This window comes from Aethalodelphis obliquidens, unplaced genomic scaffold (genome assembly GCF_003676395.1).
Source record: "Aethalodelphis obliquidens isolate GAN/ISIS:26980383/991018 unplaced genomic scaffold, ASM367639v1 scaffold72, whole genome shotgun sequence".
NCBI classification, from domain to species: domain Eukaryota; kingdom Metazoa; phylum Chordata; class Mammalia; order Artiodactyla; family Delphinidae; genus Aethalodelphis; species Aethalodelphis obliquidens.
Genome location: NW_020838016.1, coordinates 9,443,330 through 9,464,385, shown reverse-complemented (window position 1 = coordinate 9,464,385; position 21,056 = coordinate 9,443,330). Strand labels below are relative to the sequence as shown.

Below are 21,056 nucleotides of genomic sequence, written 5' to 3'. Positions count from 1 at the left end.
TGTATGGGCTTCTCATTGCTGTGGCTTCTCGTTGTGGAGCACGGGCTCTAGGAGCACAGGCTTCAGTAGTTGTGGCTCACGGGCTCAAAGAATGCAGGCTCAGTAGTTGTGGCTTGCCAGCTTCAGAGCGTAGGCTCAATAGTTGTGGTTCATGGGCCCAGCTGCTCAGCGGCATGTGGCATCCTCCCAGACCAGGGCTTGAACCTGTGTCTCCCACATTGGCAGGCAGATTCCCAACCACTGCTCCACCAGGGAAGCCCCAGCAATGACTTCTTAAATGATATCAAAAATACAGCTAACAGGGACTTCCCTGGCAGTCCAGTGGTTGAGATTTTGCAGGTTCGATCCCTGGTCGGGGAGCTAAGATTCCTCATGCTGCACGGCCAAAATAAATTTTTTTTTAAAAAAAAGAAAAAGTGCAGCTAACAAATAAAAAAAATAGGTAAGTTGAATTTTATCAAAATTAAAAACTTTTGTGCATCAAAGAATACTATCAAGATATTTTCTTCTATTTATTATGAGTAATTTTTCTTTAATTTTCTTAACTATTGGAACTGTCCAAAGTAGAAACTGAGAAGAGCCCTAAATTTAGTACAGAATAATAAGAAATAAAGTCATGCTGAAATTATTTTGACATAACGTATAATTTGCATTTTAAAAATGTCTGAGGGCTTTTCTGGTGGCGCAGTGATAGATAGTCCGCCTGCCAATGCAGGGGACACGGGTTCGTGCCCCGGTCCGGGAGGATCCCGCATGCCATGGAGCGGCTGGGCCCGTGAGCCATGGCCGCTGAGCCTGCGCGTCCGGAGCCTGTACTCCGCAACAGGAGAGGCCACAACAGTGAGAGGCCCGTGTACCACAAAAAAAAAAAAAAAAAAAAAAAAGTCTGAAAAAATTTATAGCCATTGATATCTTAAATCTACAGTTAGATATCTGAAAACTGACTGAAGCATATAATATGGAAGGTATGTGTCTTGGTATGTTTGGTTTGTAATTTAAGATGGAGGACTAAAACAATAGGAGAGGAACTTCCCTGTGGTACAGTGGTTAAGAATCCACCTACCAGTGCAGGGGACACAGGTTCGAGACCCAGTTCGGGAAGATCTCACATGCTGCGGAGAAGCTAAGCCAGTGCGCCACAACTGCTGAGCCTGCGCTCTGGAGCCCGCAAGCCACAACTACTGAGCCCATGTGCCTAAAGCCCGTGCTCCACAACAAGAGAAGCCACCGCAGTGAGAAGCCCGCGCACCGCAACAAAGAGTAGACCCCGCTTGTTGCAACTAGAGAAAGCCTGCACACAGCAACGAAGACCCAACGCAGCCAAAAATAATTAAATAATAATAATAAATAAATAAATAAATTTATTAAAAACTAACAATAGGAGAATCACTTCTCTGATTTGTAGTAACGATAATCGTGATTGTTTGGATCACTAAAGGAAAAAGACGTACCATATTCATGATGTATGTGAATGCTGTGATCCCATTAAAAAAGGTGAAAAACAGAAAGAAAAGAAAAAGGACACTTTAAAGTAAGTGAAAACTCATAAAATGGGAGAAAATATTTGCAAATCATATATTTGATAAAGAATTAATATCCAAAGAATATAAATAACTGACAGCTCAGCAACATCACCAAAGCCTAAACCTAATTCATAAATGGACAAAGGGTTTAAATAATATTCAAATGGTCAACTAGCACATGAAAAGGTGCTCAATATCATTAGTCATGGGGGAAATGCAAATCAAAACCACAATGAGATACCACTTCACATCTCCCAGGATGGCTATAATTTTTTAAATGTAAACTAACAAGTGTTGGTGAGGATATGGAAAAATTGGAACTCTTACATACTGGTTGCTGGAATGTCAAATGGTGCAGCTGCTGTGGAAAACCGTTTGGCAGTTCCTCAGAAACTAAACATAGGGGACTTCCCTGGTGGCGCAGTGGTTGAGAGTCCGCCTGCCAATGCAGGGGACACGGGTTTGAACCCTGCTCCGGGAAGATCCTACATGCCGTGGAGCAACTAAGCCTGTGCGCCACAACTGCTGAGCCCACGTGCTGCAACTACTGAAGCCCATGAGCCTAGAGCCCGTGCTCCGCAACAAGAGAAGACACAGCAATGAGAAGCCCTCGCACCACAGCAAAGAGTAGACCCTGCTCACCACAACTAGAGAAAGCCCACGTGCAGCAATGAAGACCCAACACAGCCAAAAATAAATAAATAAATAAATAAATAAGAAACTAAACACAGAATTATCATATGACCAAGCAATTCTAATCCTAGGTATATACCCAAAAGAATTGAAAACAGGGACTCAGATATTTGTACAGCAGTGTTTATAGCAGCATTATTTACAGTAGGAAGAAGGTGGAAACAGCCCAAGTGTTTGGAAATAGTGCTGATGGTTACACAACATTAATGCCACTGTACTGTGTACTTAAAAATGGTTGAAATGGTAAATTTTATGTTATGTATATTTTACCACAATTTAAAAGAGAGAGAGTCGAGGGATAGAGAGTGTGTGAAGGCAAGTTATTAAAAGTAATAGACCATGTAAGTAAGCCTAGTAGGAAAGTAAGCCTAGGAGGGGTTGGTAAGAAGGAAAGGGAATGTTTGAGGGATTAAAGGATGCAGTAAGTCTGAAGGGAAGGTATTTAGGGAGTAAGATTGAGAGAACTGAAATAATAGCAAGAAGTATTGACTGATATATTAGAATGTTAGGATTTCTTTTTCTTTTTGGTTAATTTGCCTTATTTATTTATTAGCAAATTGGGATTGCAATATATGTAAAGTTTTTATCCTGATTTTTTTCCCTTTAATATTATACTGTGGGCATTTCCCCGTCATTAACCTATTGTTGTATAGCAAAGGTGTATAGCAAAGTGATAGAATTTCGTGGTAGAATGTTTCCAGGTGATAGAGTTGAGGATGTGACCATGGGTGAGGACTGCTTAAAAAGAGTGGGAAATGACAGTCTTGGGAATTGAACGTGGTCACAGTCACATAGGAGGAGGCCTGGAGGGAGCACAGAAGGCCAGCCTGGGCTGGATGTTGAAGCTGAGTGGATGGCAGTGGTTGATTTGTAGGAGCCTCAGAGGAAAAAGGGTTTATTTCTACTCTATTTCTTAGTGCTGTGCTTTTATTGTAGTATTGACCCAGAGTTTGTTGAATTTCTTTTTCTTGGACAAATTTTGGGAAGCCTGGGAAGGTTGCCAGTCAGGGGCTGAACCAGTCCTAAAGTTGAGAGGTTTAAAACAGGCTCAGGGGTTTCCCTGGTGGTGCAGTGGTTAAAAATCAACCTGCCAATGCAGGGGACACAGCTTTGAGCCCTGGTCCGGGAAGATCCCACATGCCACGGAGCAACTAAGCCCATGCGCCACAACTGCTGAGCCTGTGCTCTAGAGTCCGCGAGCCACAACTACTGAGCCCGCATCCCACAACTACTGAAGCCCACATGCCACAACTATTGAAGCCCACGCACCTAGAGCCCGTGCTCTGCAAAAAGAGAAGCCATCACAATGAGAAGCCCGTGCACCGCAACGAAGAATAGCCCCCGCTTGCTGCAACTAGAGAAAGCCCATGTGTAGCAACAAAGACCCAACGCAGCCAAAAATAAATAAACTTATAAAGAAAAAAAACAGGCTCAGGCTACATTTTAGCTGTTCTGTAGGTACAGAAGTTTTTATCTGATTGTGTATATTAAGATAAGTACAATGAAAAGAGAAAGTATTGGCTTCTTTGTCTTGCTTTTAAAATTGTATGAGCAAGTCTTTGAAGGCTTTTCATCAGTTTTGTTTTTGGAAGTGTATACATTGTAATGCTTCAAAAAGAAGATTTTTTTGGATAGAATCTGATCTAAAATTTTATACTGTACATCACATAATTGTTCCAAAGTGTGTTCAATTTATCAAATCAAAGAGAAGAAGGCATTCAGAAAGCCCCAATTAATTAAATCATATGTTGAAATTACAGTTTGGCTTCTAATTTTGTTTTCTTTTGTGACAGATCTTTTATATAATATAGTCTCTGATTTATATTGAGTCTCAAAATACTGTTTCCATTTTTCTTAGGAAAACGGGAAAGCATTTCCACAACTTCATTAGTTGGCAAGACCTAAGAGCTATTGAACTTGTAAAATCTTGGAATAGTTCTCTTTTAATGAAGGTAATATTTTTCTTATGTTCGGTGATTTGGTTGTTGCTGTTTTTTCCTGTAAATGTCCTTTAGCCGTAGGCAGAATTGTATCATCGACTGATGATGTCTTAGGACATTAAGCAGAAAATACACACATGCACACTCCCCACCCCAGTGAAATTTAATAGTAGTCACCCAAGAGCGTGTTGGTGGACCGAAGTCCTTAACAGCTGCACATCAGGAACTGATGAGGAGGTTTGGGGTGGACCAGAGGTTCACAAGTTAGTGAGAATTCATTTCCATTCCTGGAGAAATTGAAAAAATACGGACTATGTCCAGAAAAGGTACAGACTATATCCAGGTTTTATCATCTTTTGCTATAAAAATGGTTAATGGATGTTGAGATAGATAACTGGCTGACTGCCACAAGCTTTCACCATGATGCCTGGCAAATGATGATGCTGATGACTACGGTGACAGCCGTAGTAGCATCTCACTCTGAAGTGTGAGACTACCGAGTTAAAGAGCGAGACAATTTTCCAGCTCCTCAAATATGTTGAAACCTGCAATATTTGGTCTTACAATCAATATTGCATATTGATTGTTTTAATGCTTCTAATGCCGCACAGTTAAATGCCTTCTCAGTTAGGCTGCCCCTACCAGGTGGTGCATGGGGAGTGTCTGCAGCATCAGTTTTCCTTGGTAAGTGTTCGGAGACATTAATTTTATATGAAAACGAACTTGAGTACATTATAGAATATGACAGCAATGCATGAGTGAAACAAATCTGCCATAGGCCCACCCACAATGATTTTTTTTGTTAGTTTAATATATAAAAATGCACCTTGCTTTAATAACTTGTGAGGCTGAATACTGAGAGGTGCTGTTCATGGGAAAGATAAAGAGAGTTGAAAGTGGTTTTAAGGTAATATTGTGAACTTTGAATGATATAATTTAAAATTATACTATTTATAATGTGCAGTGTTATACTTTAATATATAATTTTAGTTTTTAATAGGTCAAGTCATTAGATGTTCCTTAAGTTAGTCAGTGAGGTGTTTAATAAAACTTTTATTCCTTTTAAAATAAATTGTGAAAACATTGATTTCTGTAGTATAAGCCCCAGATCTCAAATCGTGATGAAAAACTGACATCAAGCACAAAACTAAGCATTTAAAGCACTTGTCTACTTGATATTGAACAGGTATATGATATAAGTTTTGGCCTCTCTTAGCAGAGAAATGCACGCAAACAGACTCATGGAGTTTAGCACACAAAATTGCAGAGCTGGTCCTGCCAGTGAAGGAACCCTACCCTATAATCATCCTTTTCCAGATGCTTATGGTCTGTTGACTCAGGTTCTTGGAAATGTTTAGGGAGGATGTGCCAAAGCGGGCACCAAGGTCATGCGTTTAGCCAAGGCTACCCACAGGCAAAGTGGTGAAGTAATTGGGGCGTGGTGGCACCACAGTTTCCTCCAGTCACGCCAGGCACCCATGCTTCCTCTCACTGTTCCGATTCTTGCCTGTTGGTTGCTAAGTCTTCTCTTTGCTTTCAGCATAAAAGTCCCAACTCCTTACCAGAGTTTGACCCTGTCTCCAGCTCTGACCCCTTCCCAGACCCCTCTCTCCCTGAAGTTGCTAAGGATGAGGCTCCAGCTTTGTCAGCCCTCAAGCCCTTTCTTACCTGAAGGCCCTCGTATCTGCAAGGGGCTCTCTCTGCCACCATGGCTGGATCCTTCTCATCCTTCAGGGCCCAGCCTCACCACCACCTCCTCTGTGGGAGCCCTTCTCTGCCATCCTATTCATAGTAGCACTCCTCACCCCCCCAATCCGATCTCTATTACTGTCCTTTATTTCTTTCACAGCACTCATCAAATTTCAGAGACTCTGAGATGTACATTTCTTAATTGAAGTTTTAATTGAGGTCATTGCAGATTCACATGCAGTTGTAAGAAATAATAGAGATCCCTTACAGGCTTTGCAGTTTCTCCCAGGGGTAACATTTTACAAAACTATAGCATAGTGTTACAACCAGGATATTGACATTAATATAATCCATAGATCTTATTCAGATTTCCCCAGTTTTACTTGTACTCAGTTCCATCTGTAGGTATGTGTATGTGTTTTAGTTTCTGTACAGTTTTTTCCATATGTTCACGTATCTGTCACCGCAAGGATGATGAACAGACGCGGAACTGTTCCATCACTACAAGGATCCCTCCCTCATGTTGCTTTTCATAACCACATCCACCGCTCTCCTGTGTACCTCCCCACCCTCTCCCATCCCTAGCTCCTTGCAACCACTAATCTGTCCTCCATTACACATTTTTCTCATTTCAAAAATGTTATATATGTGGAATCATGCAGCATAAAACATGTTTTTGATTTGCTTTTTTCACTTAGTATGATTCTCTGGAGAATGCAGGTTGTTACATGTATCAATAGCTTGTTTCCTCTGTATTGCTGTGTTGTATTCAGTGGTACAGATGTACCACCTGTTGAGGGACATCTGTGCTAATTCCAGTTTGGGGCTATGACAAATAAAGCTGTTATGAACATTTGTTTATGGAATTTTATGTGAACATAAGTTTTCATTTCTCTGAGATAAATACCCCAAGAGGATGATTGCTAGGTTATAGGGTAACTGCATGTTTTATTTTGTAGGAAACTGCCATACTTTTTCCCCAAGTGGCTGTACCATTTGCATTCCCACCAGCAATGTATGAGTTATAAGACATACATTTTTTTTCCAATTTTGAAAAGGATGATTTTAACTAGGATACATTTTTTAATCATCAGGGGTTTTTTGGTCATTTTAACCATAATTTATATCTTACAATTATGTCATAATTTAACTAGCAGGATTTTTTACTTTTTTGCTAGTACGTTAAATAGTGGTTCATCTTACAACCAGTGTCTTCTTAGATTATCTCATTTATTGATTTGATTACGTATTTGTCTGTCTCTTCCCACTAGAATGTAAATTTCAAGAAGGCAGGGATTCTGCCTCTTGTTCACTCTATTTTCTCAGGACCTAGCGCACTTCTTGGTACGTGGAAGGTACTCAATAAATATTTGTTAAATATATGAACAAAAGTGTTCCTCATTCATATGTTGACTAAAAGTACAGGTATTAGAACTCTTAGTACTTTTTGTGTGCCCCTGCCAAAGTATCTGCATTTTAACAGAAGATCCCTGAAGGATCCTAAATCTAGGTTTTTATACGGAAAAGTATAGTTGCTTATGGAAGAAGAACTCATTTCAGTTCGAAATGTTTCTTAACATATAACACATCAGAAGAAGGATTCTGGGTGTTCACCTTAAATACTTTAAAAAAGTCTTATATTTAATAAGTAATGTAAAATATAAAGAAGTGCAGAAGATTTGAGTACTGAACAGGGTGAAAAGGAGGGTACAGACTTTCAGGTATAACAATGAATAAGGTCTGGGGATCTAATGCATAATATGGTGACTAGTTCATAATACTGTATCGTATAACTGAAATTTGCTAAGGGAGTAGAGCATAAATGTTTTCACCAAAAAGAAAAAAAGGTGAAAAAAATTAAAATGAGCCTCATTGTTCAAAAAAAAAAGACAAAACTGAAATGTAGAGAGAACTGAGTCTACACATTTCTTGATTGATGCATTATGCTAAAAATGAAAGAAAAATAAATTTATTTCTATTTTAAATAAATAAACCAAAATCTTTCCATTTATTTTGGGGAGGGGTGGGAATTTTAGGAAAAAATGCATAAAGTAGGTAAATTCTCTATAAATGAATGTTTTGTCCAACATCAGTTTCAGAAGTTGGATTGTCCATCTGCATCCTTCTAGTTAGGTAGCAGGATAAGGGTTCATTTTGTTGTGGTATTTTGGGGTTTCTTTAGTATGTCTTACAAACCTTAAAACTCAATGCTAGTTTTCTGTATAAGGCTTTTTTTTTTTTCAGCTAAAGGTTTTGCATACGAAAAAGTAAATTGAAAACTGTATGTTTCATCTTCAATCATTAGATAAATATAAATAGTATTAAATAAAATCTCTTATCCCAAATTTTAAGCACTTAACGTGTAGGGGGAGCTTCCCTTCTGAGTTAATACTAACTTGATTAAAAATATATTTCTAATAGAAAAATAGCCTTCTCCCTTGACTCTCTACCTTTACTTCCATAGTTAAAAATAGGTAAAGAGGTAGAAAATAGTTATTTTTAAAAGACTTTTATAAGTACTTGAGCCTCTAGTGTTTGCTAAAGAAGTTCATAGTAGATGTGTCACATTTCATAATTTAGAATGCAAATTGTCCTCTTAGGGTGCTTTGCTCGATCTCCTTAAGTGCTGAGAACACTTTATAAGTAGTTAAATAAATTGTTTGCTATTGGGTTTGTTTGCATGTGTATGAAATTTAATATAGAAACATCAAACACCATTAAATGCATTTTCCTAAAATATCTTTTTTTTTAAAATAGCTCATACACAGCTCCTGCCGAGTGCTGCACTTTTTCACTAGAAGTAAACGATTTTTAGCAGCCAGTTTGTTCACTTTCACAACCCAACATGTTTCTTTGAGATTGGCCTGGATTTTGCAGAACCTGACTGAGGTAAGGAAAGAGTGTGTGTGTGTGTGTGTGTGTGTGTGTGTGTGTGTGTGTGTGCGTGTCTAGATTATAGGGATGAAAAAAATGCAAGGAATAAAGATAATAATTTGCTTATTTGAGGGAAAATTAAGTGTCCACTACATTGGGATGGAAGACAAGGAATCCTTACTCAGTTTGTTTTTTTAAAACCTTTTTATTGTGAGTCATGGCACATATAGAAAAGTGAACAAAACAAAAATGTACCACTCAGTGATATTTTGTGCAGCAAATATCTGTGTAACACTACTCGAATCAAGAACTAGAACACTGTGGCACTATGTATTACATTTTCTTTCCACTTTTGCAATTTACATGTTTATTCCTCAACACTACACTTTAGCTTTCTTTGCCTGAATATTTTTGAATTTTGTAAATGGAATCATACAGTGCTTATTCTTTTGTGTCTGACTCCTTTTGCTTAACATATTTGTGAAATATGACCAAATTTTATGTAAATTAATTTCCTTCTATTTTCATTGCTATTTAGTGTTCAGTATATGATTTTACATAGTTTATCCATTTACCCATTTTGTTCATGTACAGTTGAGTTATTTCCAAATGTACATTTTGGGCCATTATGAATAATGCTATGTAAATGCATTTCTGCTGTATCTATACATGGGAATCGAATTTTTAGGGCATGAATGTGTATATATATTTTCACCTTTAGTGGATAATATCAAACATTTTTCCACAGTTTTTGACAATTTACACACCCCTCATCAGCAAAGGAGGGAATTTATAATTTCATTTACCATCATAATTGATATTATCAGTCTTTTTTTTTTTTTTTTTTTGCGGTACGCGGGCCTCTCACTGTTGTGGCCTCTCCCGTTGCGGAGCACAGGGTCCGGACGCGCAGGCTCAGCGGCCATGGCTCACGGGCCTAGCCGCTCCGCGGCATGTGGGATCTTCCCGGACCGGGGCACGAACCCGTGTCCCCTGCATCGGCAGGCGGACTCTCAACCACTGCACCACCAGGGAAGTCCTATAAGTCTTTTTAATTTTAGTCATTTTGGTGGGTAGGTAGTGATATTTCATTGTGGTTTTAGACTGGATAAAAAAGCAAAATCAAACTATATGCCGCCTTATGGTAGACATACTTTAGATTCAAACATACAAATCAGTTAAAAGTAAATGGATGGAATCTATGCAACGGAAACAGACTCACAGACATAGAGAAGACAGGCTTGTGGTTGCCAAGGGGAAGGGGGAGTGGGGAGGGAAGGATTGAGTGGTTGGGATTAGCACATGCAAACTAGTATATATAGGATGGATAAGCAACAAAGTCCTACTGTATGGTGCAGGGAACTATATTCAATATCCTGTAATAAACCATAATGGAAAAGAATATGAAAGAGAATGTATGTATATGTATATAGAATCACGTGGCTGTAAGGCAGAAATTAACACAACATTGTAAATCAACTATACTTCAATAAAATATTTTTTTAAAAAGCAAATGAGTGGAAAAGATTTCCATGCAAACAGCAACCACAAGCTAAGTGACTAATATCAGACGAAACAAACTTTAAAAACAAACAAAAAAAATGTTGCTAGAGAAAATAAGGGCATTTTATAAGAAGAAGAAGTCCATCCATCAGAAATATATAACAATTGGGACTTCCCTGGCATTCCAGTGGTTAAGACTCCACACTTCCACTGCAGGGGGCACAGGTTCCATCCCTGGTCAGGGAAGATCCTGCATGCTGAGCTGCGCAACCAAAAAATATATATATGACAATAATGCACATAATAACAGTGCTCCAAAATACAGGAAGCAAAAACTGACAGAACTGAAGGTGTAAATAAACAGTTCACCAGTGGTAGTTAGAACAACTAGAGAGAAGATCAACAAGGAAATAGAAAACTTGAACAGCATAAACCAACTAGACCTAATAGACATTTATGGAAAACTAATAACAGCAGAATATACATCCTTCTTAAGTGCACATGGAACCTGCTCCAGGATAGAACATATGCCACACTATAATACAAGTCTCAATAAATTTAAAAGGACTGAAATTATACAAAGTATTCCTATGACTACAAAGGAATGAAATTAGAAGTAAGTAGCAGAAAGAAATTTGGGAAGTTCAAAAATATGTGGAAGTTAAAGCACTTTTAAATAATCAATGGGTAAAAGAAGAAGTATCAAGAGAAATTAGAAAAATTTTGAGATGAATGAAAATGAAAACACAGTATACTAAGATATGATGTAGCAAGAGTAGTCTTTACAGGGAATTTTAGAACAAGACTATATTACATAGAGAGACTACATGAAAACAAATCTAATATTCTCTCTTAAGACACTGGAAAAAGGTGAGCAAACTAAACCCAAAGCAGGCAGAAGGAAAGTAATATAAAGGCTAGAGTGAAAATTGATGAAACAGAGAATAGAAAAACAGTTGAAAAAATCAACAAAACCAAAAGTTGGTTTGAAAAGATTAGCTAGACTGACAACGAGAAAAAAAAAAGAGAGAAAGATCCAAATAACTGAAATTATGAATGAAAGAGGGAACATTAATTCCAACTTCACAGAAGTACAAAGCTCTATTAAGCAATACTATGAACAAGTGTATGCCAAATTAGATAACTTAGATAAAATGGAAAACTTCCCAGAAATGCACAGACTATCCAAACTGACTCAAGAAGACACATACAAGCGGAATAAATCTTTTGTCCTTTAAAAAAATTAGTACATGTTAATTTTAGAGGAGTTTTAGGTTTACAGAAACATTGAGCAGAAAGTACAGAGTTCCCATATTCCCCCCAACACGGTTTTCCTGTTATTAACATCTTGCATTAATATGCTCCATTTGTTGCAATTGATGAATCAGCAGTAACACATTATTATAAAATATTATTAATGTAATGTATCTATGATTACAGTGTCATACAAAATAGTTTCATTGACTAAAAATCCCCTGCACTTCATTTATTCATCCCTCTCCTCTTACCCCTGAAACCCTGGCAACCACCGATTTTTTTTTTAACTGTCTTTATATAGTTTTGCCTTTTCCAGAATGTTGTATAGTTGGAATCATACAGAATGTAGCCTTTTCAGACTGGCTTCTTTCACTTAACAATATGCATTAAAGGTTTCTCCATGTCTTTTTGTGGTTTGATAGCTTATTTCTTTTTACCACTAATTAGTATTTCATTGTGTAGATGTATCACAGTGTGTTTATCCAGTCAGCTATTGAAGGATATCTTATTGCTTCCAATTTTTGGCAATTATGAATAAAGCTGCTGTAAACATTTGTGTGGAGGTTTTTGTATGAACAAATTTTCACCTCGTTTGGGTAAATACCTAGGTATGTGATTGCTGGATCATATGGTAAGACTATGTTTAGCTTTGTAAGAAACTGCTAAATTGTCTTCCAAAGTGGTTGTACCATTTTGCATTTCTACCAACAATGAATGGGAGTTGCTTCACATCCTTGCTAACATTTGATGTCAGTTTTGGATTTTAGCCATTCTGATAGGTGTGACATAGTATCTCATTGGTTTAATTTGCAATTCCCTAATACAGGGGTCCCTAACCACTGGTACTGGTCAGTGGTCTGTTAGGAACAGGGTTGCACAGCAGGAGGTGAGTGGTGGGCAAGCGAGCGAAGCCTCATCTGCTGCTCCCCATCGCTTGCATGACCACCTGAACCCCCCCCCCAGCCGCCGTCCATGGAAAAATTGTCTTCCATGAAACCGGTGTCTGGTGCCAAAAAGGTTGGGGACCCGCTGCTCTAATAGCATATGATGTAGAAATGTGACTCTACTCTCATTTCTTTTCCTTTGCATTGACAAGGACCTCCAGGATATATTGACTAGAAGGGATGACTACAAACATCCTTTTCTCATTCCTGATCTTGGAACAAAAGCTTTCAACATTTCACATTTAGTATAAATTTCTTTAGCTATCCTTTAACAAATTAAGGAAATTCTCTACTTTTCCTAGTTTGCCAAGACATTTTGTTATGACTGGATGTTGACTTTATCAAACACATTTTCTGCGCTTATTATCTAGGTGTGACAACCTGCTTGGCGTTTGTAGGGCATCTTAAATTCATTGTTTGATATCTGTTGTTGATTTGGAAAATTTCTCAGCCATTATCTTCAAATATAAATTGCTGCTGCATTCTGCTTATCTTCTTTCCTTCTGAAAATCTGATTACATGTATGTTAGACCTTTTGACTAAATCCCTTTTGTCTCTCACTCTGTCTTACATATTTTCTATTCTTTGGTCTCTATGGACTTTATTCAGGATATTTTCTTCTAACCTTTCTTCCAAATCTCTTATCTCTTTGTTTCTAATATGCTATTATGAAAACCCGTCCATTAAGTTCTTAATTTTTTTAGTTCTAGAATTTCACTTGTTTTCCCCACATAATTAGCATGGTATTTTAAAAGTCCATGGCTATTAATTCCAATATCTATAGCTCCTATGGACTGTCTCTTTCTCCTCCCCCACCCCCTGCAATGTTCTCTTGTTTCCTTGAATGCCTGGTTACTTAATTGGTTTTTTAAACAATTTTAAGCCACTTTATTGAGGTATGATTATTGGCATACAAATAGCTATGCATATTTAATGCATACAACTTGATGAGTTTGGTGAACCTGGCTACTTGTTTGTATGTATGTGTGTGTAAATATATATACATATATGTGTGTGTGTGTGTGTATGTGTGTGTATATATATATGAACTAGACATTGTATTTGTGAGCTTGTGTGTAGAAATTACGAGAGCCTTAACATATGTTGCTCTGGATAGGATCTATGTATGCTTCTTCCATTCTTCTATGCACCAGCATTATCTCAATTCAATTTAATGATTGAGATGGTTCAAAGCTGAGTTGGAGTTCCTATAAGAGCCCATCCTTCTAGTTTACCCTTTCTCTGAGGGTAGAGCCATTTGGAGTCTTAACCCAATGTGCAGAGGATTGCCCTTGGTCCTCCTACCTTAGGAAGCCCTGATACCTACTCTGTGTCCATCTAGCCTCACAAGGGCCTACTACCTATCAATCAGAGGGCCTGGCTCTCAAATTTTTTTTTTAATAAATTTATTTATTTTATTTACTTATTTTTGGTTGCATTGAGTCTTTGTTGCTGTGTGCGGGCTTTCTCTGGTTGCAGCGAGCAGGGACTACTCTTCGTTGTAGTGCGCGGGCTTCTCATTGTGGTGGCTTCTTGTTGCAGAGCATGGTCTCTAGGCATGCAGGCTTCAGTAGTTGTGGCACCCAGGCTCAGTAGTTGTGGCGCACGGGCTTAGTTGCTCCGCAGTATGTGGAATCTTCCCGGACCAGGGCTTGAGCCTGTGTCCCCTGAATTGGCAGGCAGATTCTTAACCACTGTGCCACCAGGGAAGCCCTCAAGTATTTTTTGAATGAGCAAATGAACTTACTACCTGGCACACATTATTGCTACTTGCTGAAATACAGATTAACCTTTGTCTAATCTGAAACAAATTTTAGAATCACAATTTCTAAATTTAAGAAGAGTTTGAAATCTAATAATATTACTTTAAGTACTCCATATTTAAGTGGTATAGTACTTGACTCTTCAAAATACTTGTTATAAGTAATCTACAGATGACTTCTTTTTTTGGAACTCATGTCATCTGTCTTCATTTTTTTTTTTTTTTTTGCGATACGCGGGCCTCTCACTGTTGTGGCCTCTCCCATTGCGGAGCGCAGGCTCAACAGCCCTGGCTCACGGGCCCAGCCGCTCTGCGGCACGTGGGATCTTCCCGGACCGGGGCACGAACCCGCGTCCCCTGCATCTGCAGGCGGACTCTCAACCACTGCGCCACCAGGGAAGCCCATGTCTTCATTTTATTGATCCTTTCTACTGTTAAAATATGATTCATCCTTAAATGTCTCCATTTGCTGTTTTTTTAAATCTTATTTATTTAGCAAGCTTTATTTTTTTAACGTCTTTATTGGAATATAATTGCTTTACAGTGTTGTGTTAGTTTCTACTGTATAACAAAGTGAATCAACTATATGCATACGTATATCCCCATATCCCCTCCCTCTTGCCTCTCCCTCCCACTCTCCTTATCCCACCCCTCTAGGTGGTCGCAAAGCACTGAGTTGATCTCCCTGTGCCATGCAGCTGCTTCCCACTAGCTGTCTATTTTACATTTGGTAGTATATATATATGTCATATTCCATTGTATATATGTGCCACATCTTCTTTATCCATTCATCTGTCGATGGACACTTAAGTTGCTTCCATGTCCTGGCAATTGTAAATAGAGCTGCAATGAACATTTTGGTACATGTCTCTTTTTGAATTATGGTTTTCTCGGGGTATATGCCCAGTAGTGGGATTGCTGGGTCATATGGTAATTCTATTTTTAGTTTTTTAAGGATCCTCGATACTGTTCTCCATAGTGGCTGTATCAATTTACATTTCCACCAACAGTGCAAGAGGGTTCCGTTTTCTCCACACCCTCTCCAGCATTTATTGCTTGTAGTTTTTTTTTTTTTTTTTTTTGCTTGTAGATTTTTTGATGATGGCCATTCTGACAGGTGTGAGGTGATACCTCATTGTAGTTTTGATTTGCATTTCTCTAATGATTAGTGATGTTGAGCATCTTTTCATGTGTTTTTTGGCAGTCTGTATATCTTCTTTGGAGAAATGTCTATTTAGGTCTTCTGCCCATTTTTGGATTGGGTTGTTCTTTTGATATTGAGCTGCTTATGTATTTTGGCAATTAATCCTTTGTCAGTTGCTTTGTTTGCAAATATTTTCTCCAGTTTTTTTTTTAACATGTGCTATATGAAAGGAACCCTCCTAGTGCTGGGGTTATAAACACAATCTAGTTCCTGCTCTTAAGGAGCTTAGGGAAGTAATGATGCTATGAGATAATGGCTATATGGAAGTTGCCCGTGTGGTACTGGGTTAGGCACACCCAAGAAATGCTAGTCTTGAAGGACAAATAGGAGTTGAAGAGGTGATCAAGTAGGATTTGTGGAATTGTTTTCCAGTGAGTTAATGATATCTTTACAAGCATGCCAATTTCTATTGGCTAGTTTAAAGAGGTTTTGATTCTTTTGTTTCTTTTGGTAGATTTTTTCTGTGACATTCCAGGTAAGTAATATTTTAGGCTTTAAAGGCCATGAGGATTCTGTCACAAACAGTCTGCCATCGTAGCATGAAAGTAGCCATAAATAATACATAAATAAATGAGCATGGCTGTGTTCCAGTAAAACTTTATTTAAGGACATGGAAATTTGAGTTTCATATACTTCTCATCTGTCACAAGGTATTCTTTCTGTTCTTTTAACCACTATAAAATTACAAAAATGTTCTTAACTTGAGGTACAGACAACAGGTTGTATTTGACCTATGAGCCATACTGTGCCATCCCATTTTAGACTTTCTATATTTAGACATATTTGTATATCTAAACTGAAAAAGAGATACACTTTGTTTTTTTCATCACAAAAGTAAACATTCTTGGTGTAAAACTAAAGCCTTTCATACCCTATAGTAATTGCTTAGAACCATTGGGGGTAAATTCTAGAAATTATTTCTCTATGTATATATTAATTTTTATAAAAAATGGGATTATATTGTATTTAGTGGTTGGCACTTAGTCATGCACTTAATAATTTAGCCTTTTGAATTGATTTTGTGCTGTTGTGTTTTCAAGGTGCGAAAGGCAATTGAAGAAGAAAATTGCTGCTTTGGGACTATTGATACCTGGTTGTTACATAAGCTCACAAAAGGTAAAGATGATTTGATAGATCTGTATCTCAAGTAAGTGGAATTTGACTGACAGAAATGACTTATCTGAAAAAAGTGGAAGTTTGAAACTTTTTCCCCCATATCCCAGACATACTGTTTCTTTGGTACCGTAGTTACTTCATATTATACTAAAGCTAGATTAATTTCAGATTTATTCTAAGTGGAGGGTGATTTTAAAATTGTGATGAAACCTCAAACATAAGACCGAGGAACAGTTGTAATTTTGAGAGTGGTAAGACTTGAGTTCAATTCCTAATCTACCACTTTGCAACTATACCTATAGTATAGCTGTAGGTAATCACGTTGCTTCTCTGAGCCCCTTTCCACATCTTTAAACTGGGAATCATGATATGGAAATGTGCCTGAAAGTGCTTTTGTAAAGTATAAAATTTCAAAAAGGTTTAGTGGGAAATTGCTTTGGAGACTTTGCACTGGAAATACACATTTTGGAATGAATTTGAGGGCAGACAAAGGTCGAGACTATAAACTAGGGATAGGTGTTGATTTATACTACCTGATCATAAATAAATTGTTTCCAATATAAATTTAGGTTCTGAATTTGCCACAGATTTTTCAAATGCCAGTACAACTGGACTTTTTGACCCATATGAGGTAAAGTTTTTTTCCCTTCTTTTTTCTTTTTGAATTTATTTATTTTATTTATTTTACTTTTGGCTGCATTGGGTCTTCACTGCTGCTCACGGCCTTTCTCTAGTTGTGTCGAGCGGGGGCTACTCTTCGTTGCGTTGTGCGGGCTTCTCATTGTGGTGGCTTCTCTTGTTGTGAAGCGTGGGCTCTAGGTGCGTGGGCTCTAGGTGCACGCGGGCTTCAGGAGTTGTGCACGTGGGCTCAGTAGTTGTGGCTCGCAGGCTCTAGAGCGCAAGCTCAGTAGTTGTGGTGCATTGGCTTAGATGCTCCTGGCATGTGGGATCTTCCCAGACCAGGGCTCAAACCCGTGTCCCCTGCATTGGCAGGTAGATTCTTAACCACTGAGCCACCAGGAAAGCCCCTTCCTTTCTTTTTGAGTCACCAATTTTTCTGTAATTTAGCTTGGATTCTGATGACATGTTTCTGTGCTCAGATGTGTTGGAGTAAGCTCATCACCTCCCTGCTTTCAATCCCGCTCTTCCTGCTGCCTCCCGTGAAGGATACAAGGTAATAATGAAAATCAGACATAGAAACCAGCAAAATTGTCCCTGAAATCACCTGGCCTGTGTGGGGAAAAGCATCTTATTATACGTTTGAGGTGCTTGTATGTTCATTATGTAACTTTTTGGCCTACGCTAAAAACAATTTGCTGAATTTTAGAATTAATATTTCTAGAGCTATAACTTACTTTTTAACCAATTTTATTTGAAGCCACAATTTTGGATCAGTGGATGAAGAGATATTTGGCGTGCCTATCCCAGTAGTGGCCTTGGTAAGTAGAAAACTTGAGGGCTTCTCCTTGTATAGTATAAACTAAATGAATGTATATGAATAGTTAGGATTAGATTTAAGAAACAAAAAAGGTCCTTGCAGAATAAAGTTAAAGTATCTTTTTTCTTTTTAACTTAAAGGGCTCTCAATATAATCAGAAGTGTTCTCCACTTTCTGGAAAAGGGACCCGTGGGCCAGTGTTCTATCATGGAAATATTTTATAACCTTTTCTGACTTCTCTATATATAGTTTTTCAGAAAACTGTGTTAAAGTTTTTTAAAATGTTGTATTTTGAGTAATGTGTGGCTTCTATTTAATACTCTGAGATAAAAAACCGTGATGGGGCCAATGCTTAGTTTATATATGACATAGTATAATGATAAACCGTGATAGGGCAATTAAAGTAAAGAAGAAATATATTTACATTTTATAAAATCCTTCATCAGCATCTACTTAGCTGGTAAAGAATTTGGATGAGTGAAAAATTAACTGTTTCTGATTTTTGAGGTTTCTCTCTTGATTATAGAAACTCAGATCTTGCCTTTAATTTCCTGTAACAGCTTAAACAGGAGGTATAGAGCATCTGTCCCTAGATGGACAGTCACTATGGTAGGTGGAGAAATCAAGTGAGGGGAGGGGAATTAAATTCTCAAGTTACAAATTCCTGGAAAGGATCAGTCTTAGTAGGCTCAGGTTTAGATTAAGGTATGGCTAGAAGACATAGATTAGTGAGAAAGCATTCTTCAGATGAGTTTTGGTCCTTAAAATATTGCTGTATATATATCTACATGTAGTTACATTAACCAAATGTGATAGGGAAGTCCCTGGTGGTCTAGTGGTTAGGATTTGGCACTTTCACTGTCATGGCCTGGGTTCAATTCCTGGCTGGGGAGCTGAGATCCTGCAAGCCGTGAGATGTGGAAAAAAAAAAAAAGTTATAATTATTTTTAACAAAAATGTTTGTTTGGGAAATGTATATTTTTAACCTACATCTACTTATACACCTATCTCTCTTATTAAAAGAGAAATTTGTGTGGCCAGTTATTTTGACTAATGAATGAAAATGCTTGCAAGTTGCAAATGAACGATCTTAGTTGTTTTTTTCTGGACAAATTCTTTTTTTCTTGACAAATTTTATTCTGACTTTTATTTCTAAGATTATTCTTATGATACTTAAAAGTGGTGACATAGGTAGACTGCTGAAAATTCCTGAGACACGTTAGTTATCCCCATAACATTAGTCCTAGAGAGACTCCTATCATATAGTTGTTGCTCTCTGTTTCCTTTTTTTAAGGAAAAGGAAATAAAATGGTGAACCATGAGAATACAATAAGTAAGACAGTGGGATACAGTGAAATGGAACACTGCTAAGGGCCCAAGGTCTTATTTTGAATGTTTTTGGCAGGTTGCTGACCAGCAATCAGCCATGTTTGGAGAATGCTGCTTCCAGACAGGAGATGTGAAGTTAACCATGGGAACTGGGACATTTTTGGATATTAATACTGGAAATAACCCTCAACAGAGTGTTGGAGGTAGGTAGTTAGAATATATCCTATTTATTAATAAAATATCCCTTCTTTTTACTTGTTTAACTTTTGTGACACTATTTTCTTATTTTATATTAAGGATATTGTCTAATATTTTTCATTATTCTTCTTAGAGACAGTTAATCCCCATTTCCCTTTTTTCTTAAATTAAAAGCACTAAAAAATGAGAAAGATTTTAGGGAAAAGTTCAGAAAGACTAGGGTATTTTGGTCAGCTTTCCAAACATTTACCTATAATACATGTTATATTTGTTGAAAACATCTTTCTAGGCCTCTAAAATTTGTTTTATGTGTTAGAATTTCTTCTTTTTGTGATACTTTTTGGCGGTGGTACTTCTCAACTAGTGATCCATGCATATTTAGGGTTTTAATGACAATTGCTAAGAATTTGCTCTCTCTAATGGAGGAAATCCTGGAATGCACAAACCAAGAAATTTAGATTGTGTAACTACACCCAGGAGAGCTTGGGGCTCTTAGTCTGAGCTCTGGTCTCCTAACATGGTTACTAAGAGGTGGATTTAAAAATGTTTTTCTTGCCTTTCATCCCCCCTAAAGTTCTTCCTTTTTCCCTAACTGGGAAAATGAAAGCTGGAAAAATGATCATTATAAAAATTAAATTAAATGAAAAAAAAAAAAACAGAAGAATGATCATTGTTTCTATTTAGGAACGTTGTTTAGCAACTACAGATAGGGGACTTCCCTGGCAGTCCAGTGGTTAAGATTTTGCCTTCTAATGCAACAAATTCAATAAAGAGTTAAAAAAAATTAGTAACTACAGATAAATGCAATAGCATGGTTAGTTGTCTGACAAACCAATCTCATAATAACCTTTAATTTCTCAATTAAAATATTGTTTCTGTGTTTCTAGAGACACAGATATGCTTGTAGCTACTAAAAGCTAATATTTATTGTTCTTTTTCTATGCCAGGCACTGCCCTAAGTCCTTTTTCAGTTTATTTTCACAGAAGCTCTCCGAGGTAGACCACTTTACAGTCGAGGAAACTGAGACTAAGAAACTAGAAACTTGTAAGACCACAGCTAGAAAATGAGAGAGGGCTGGGATTTGAACTCAGGCAGTCTGACTCCACAGGCATGTTGCTAGTTTTTGAGATAATCAAATTGTTCCACTGTAGACTTCTCTGTAATTAATTCACTATTTATTGTGTAACTTATATTGTTTATTTGTTTTTAAGGCTTTTATCCATTAATTGGGTGGAAGATTGGGCAAGAAGTGGTGTGCTTAGCTGAAGGCAATGCAGCAGACACCGGTACTGCCATACAGTGGGCTCAACAGTTAGGTGAGTCGTCTGTTTCAACAGATTTCATAGGCCAGACATAACTCAGGAAAGCCACAGGATCGCAGATCAGCACGAATGGATGATTCAAATGAAACGAAATAAAATGACGTGCTAGAAGAAAATACAGGATGTTATTTTTATGACATTGGGATGGTAAAACGCTAGGCATTAAAGCCAGATACCATAAAGGAAAAGAATAATAGATGTAAGTATAGAAAACATTAGAACGTGTAGGGAGAGATGCTGTAGCAAAGTTGAAAGACAAACTG

At 37.6% G+C, this 21,056-nt stretch overlaps 1 protein-coding gene across 2 annotated transcripts in view; it reads left to right on the top strand.

The window, feature by feature from the left end:
• Window positions 1-21,056, top strand: part of GK5 (glycerol kinase 5) — a 77,608-nt gene that overhangs the window by 28,841 nt on the left and 27,711 nt on the right. For both annotated transcript variants that reach the window (XM_027091766.1, XM_027091765.1), the window contains exons 4-11: window positions 4,075-4,168; window positions 8,603-8,734; window positions 16,430-16,505; window positions 17,075-17,136; window positions 17,606-17,679; window positions 17,884-17,944; window positions 19,349-19,475; window positions 20,683-20,787. In XM_027091766.1, the coding sequence (XP_026947567.1) occupies window positions 4,075-4,168; window positions 8,603-8,734; window positions 16,430-16,505; window positions 17,075-17,136; window positions 17,606-17,679; window positions 17,884-17,944; window positions 19,349-19,475; window positions 20,683-20,787 (731 nt within the window). The remainder of the gene's footprint in view (window positions 1-4,074; window positions 4,169-8,602; window positions 8,735-16,429; window positions 16,506-17,074; window positions 17,137-17,605; window positions 17,680-17,883; window positions 17,945-19,348; window positions 19,476-20,682; window positions 20,788-21,056) is intronic.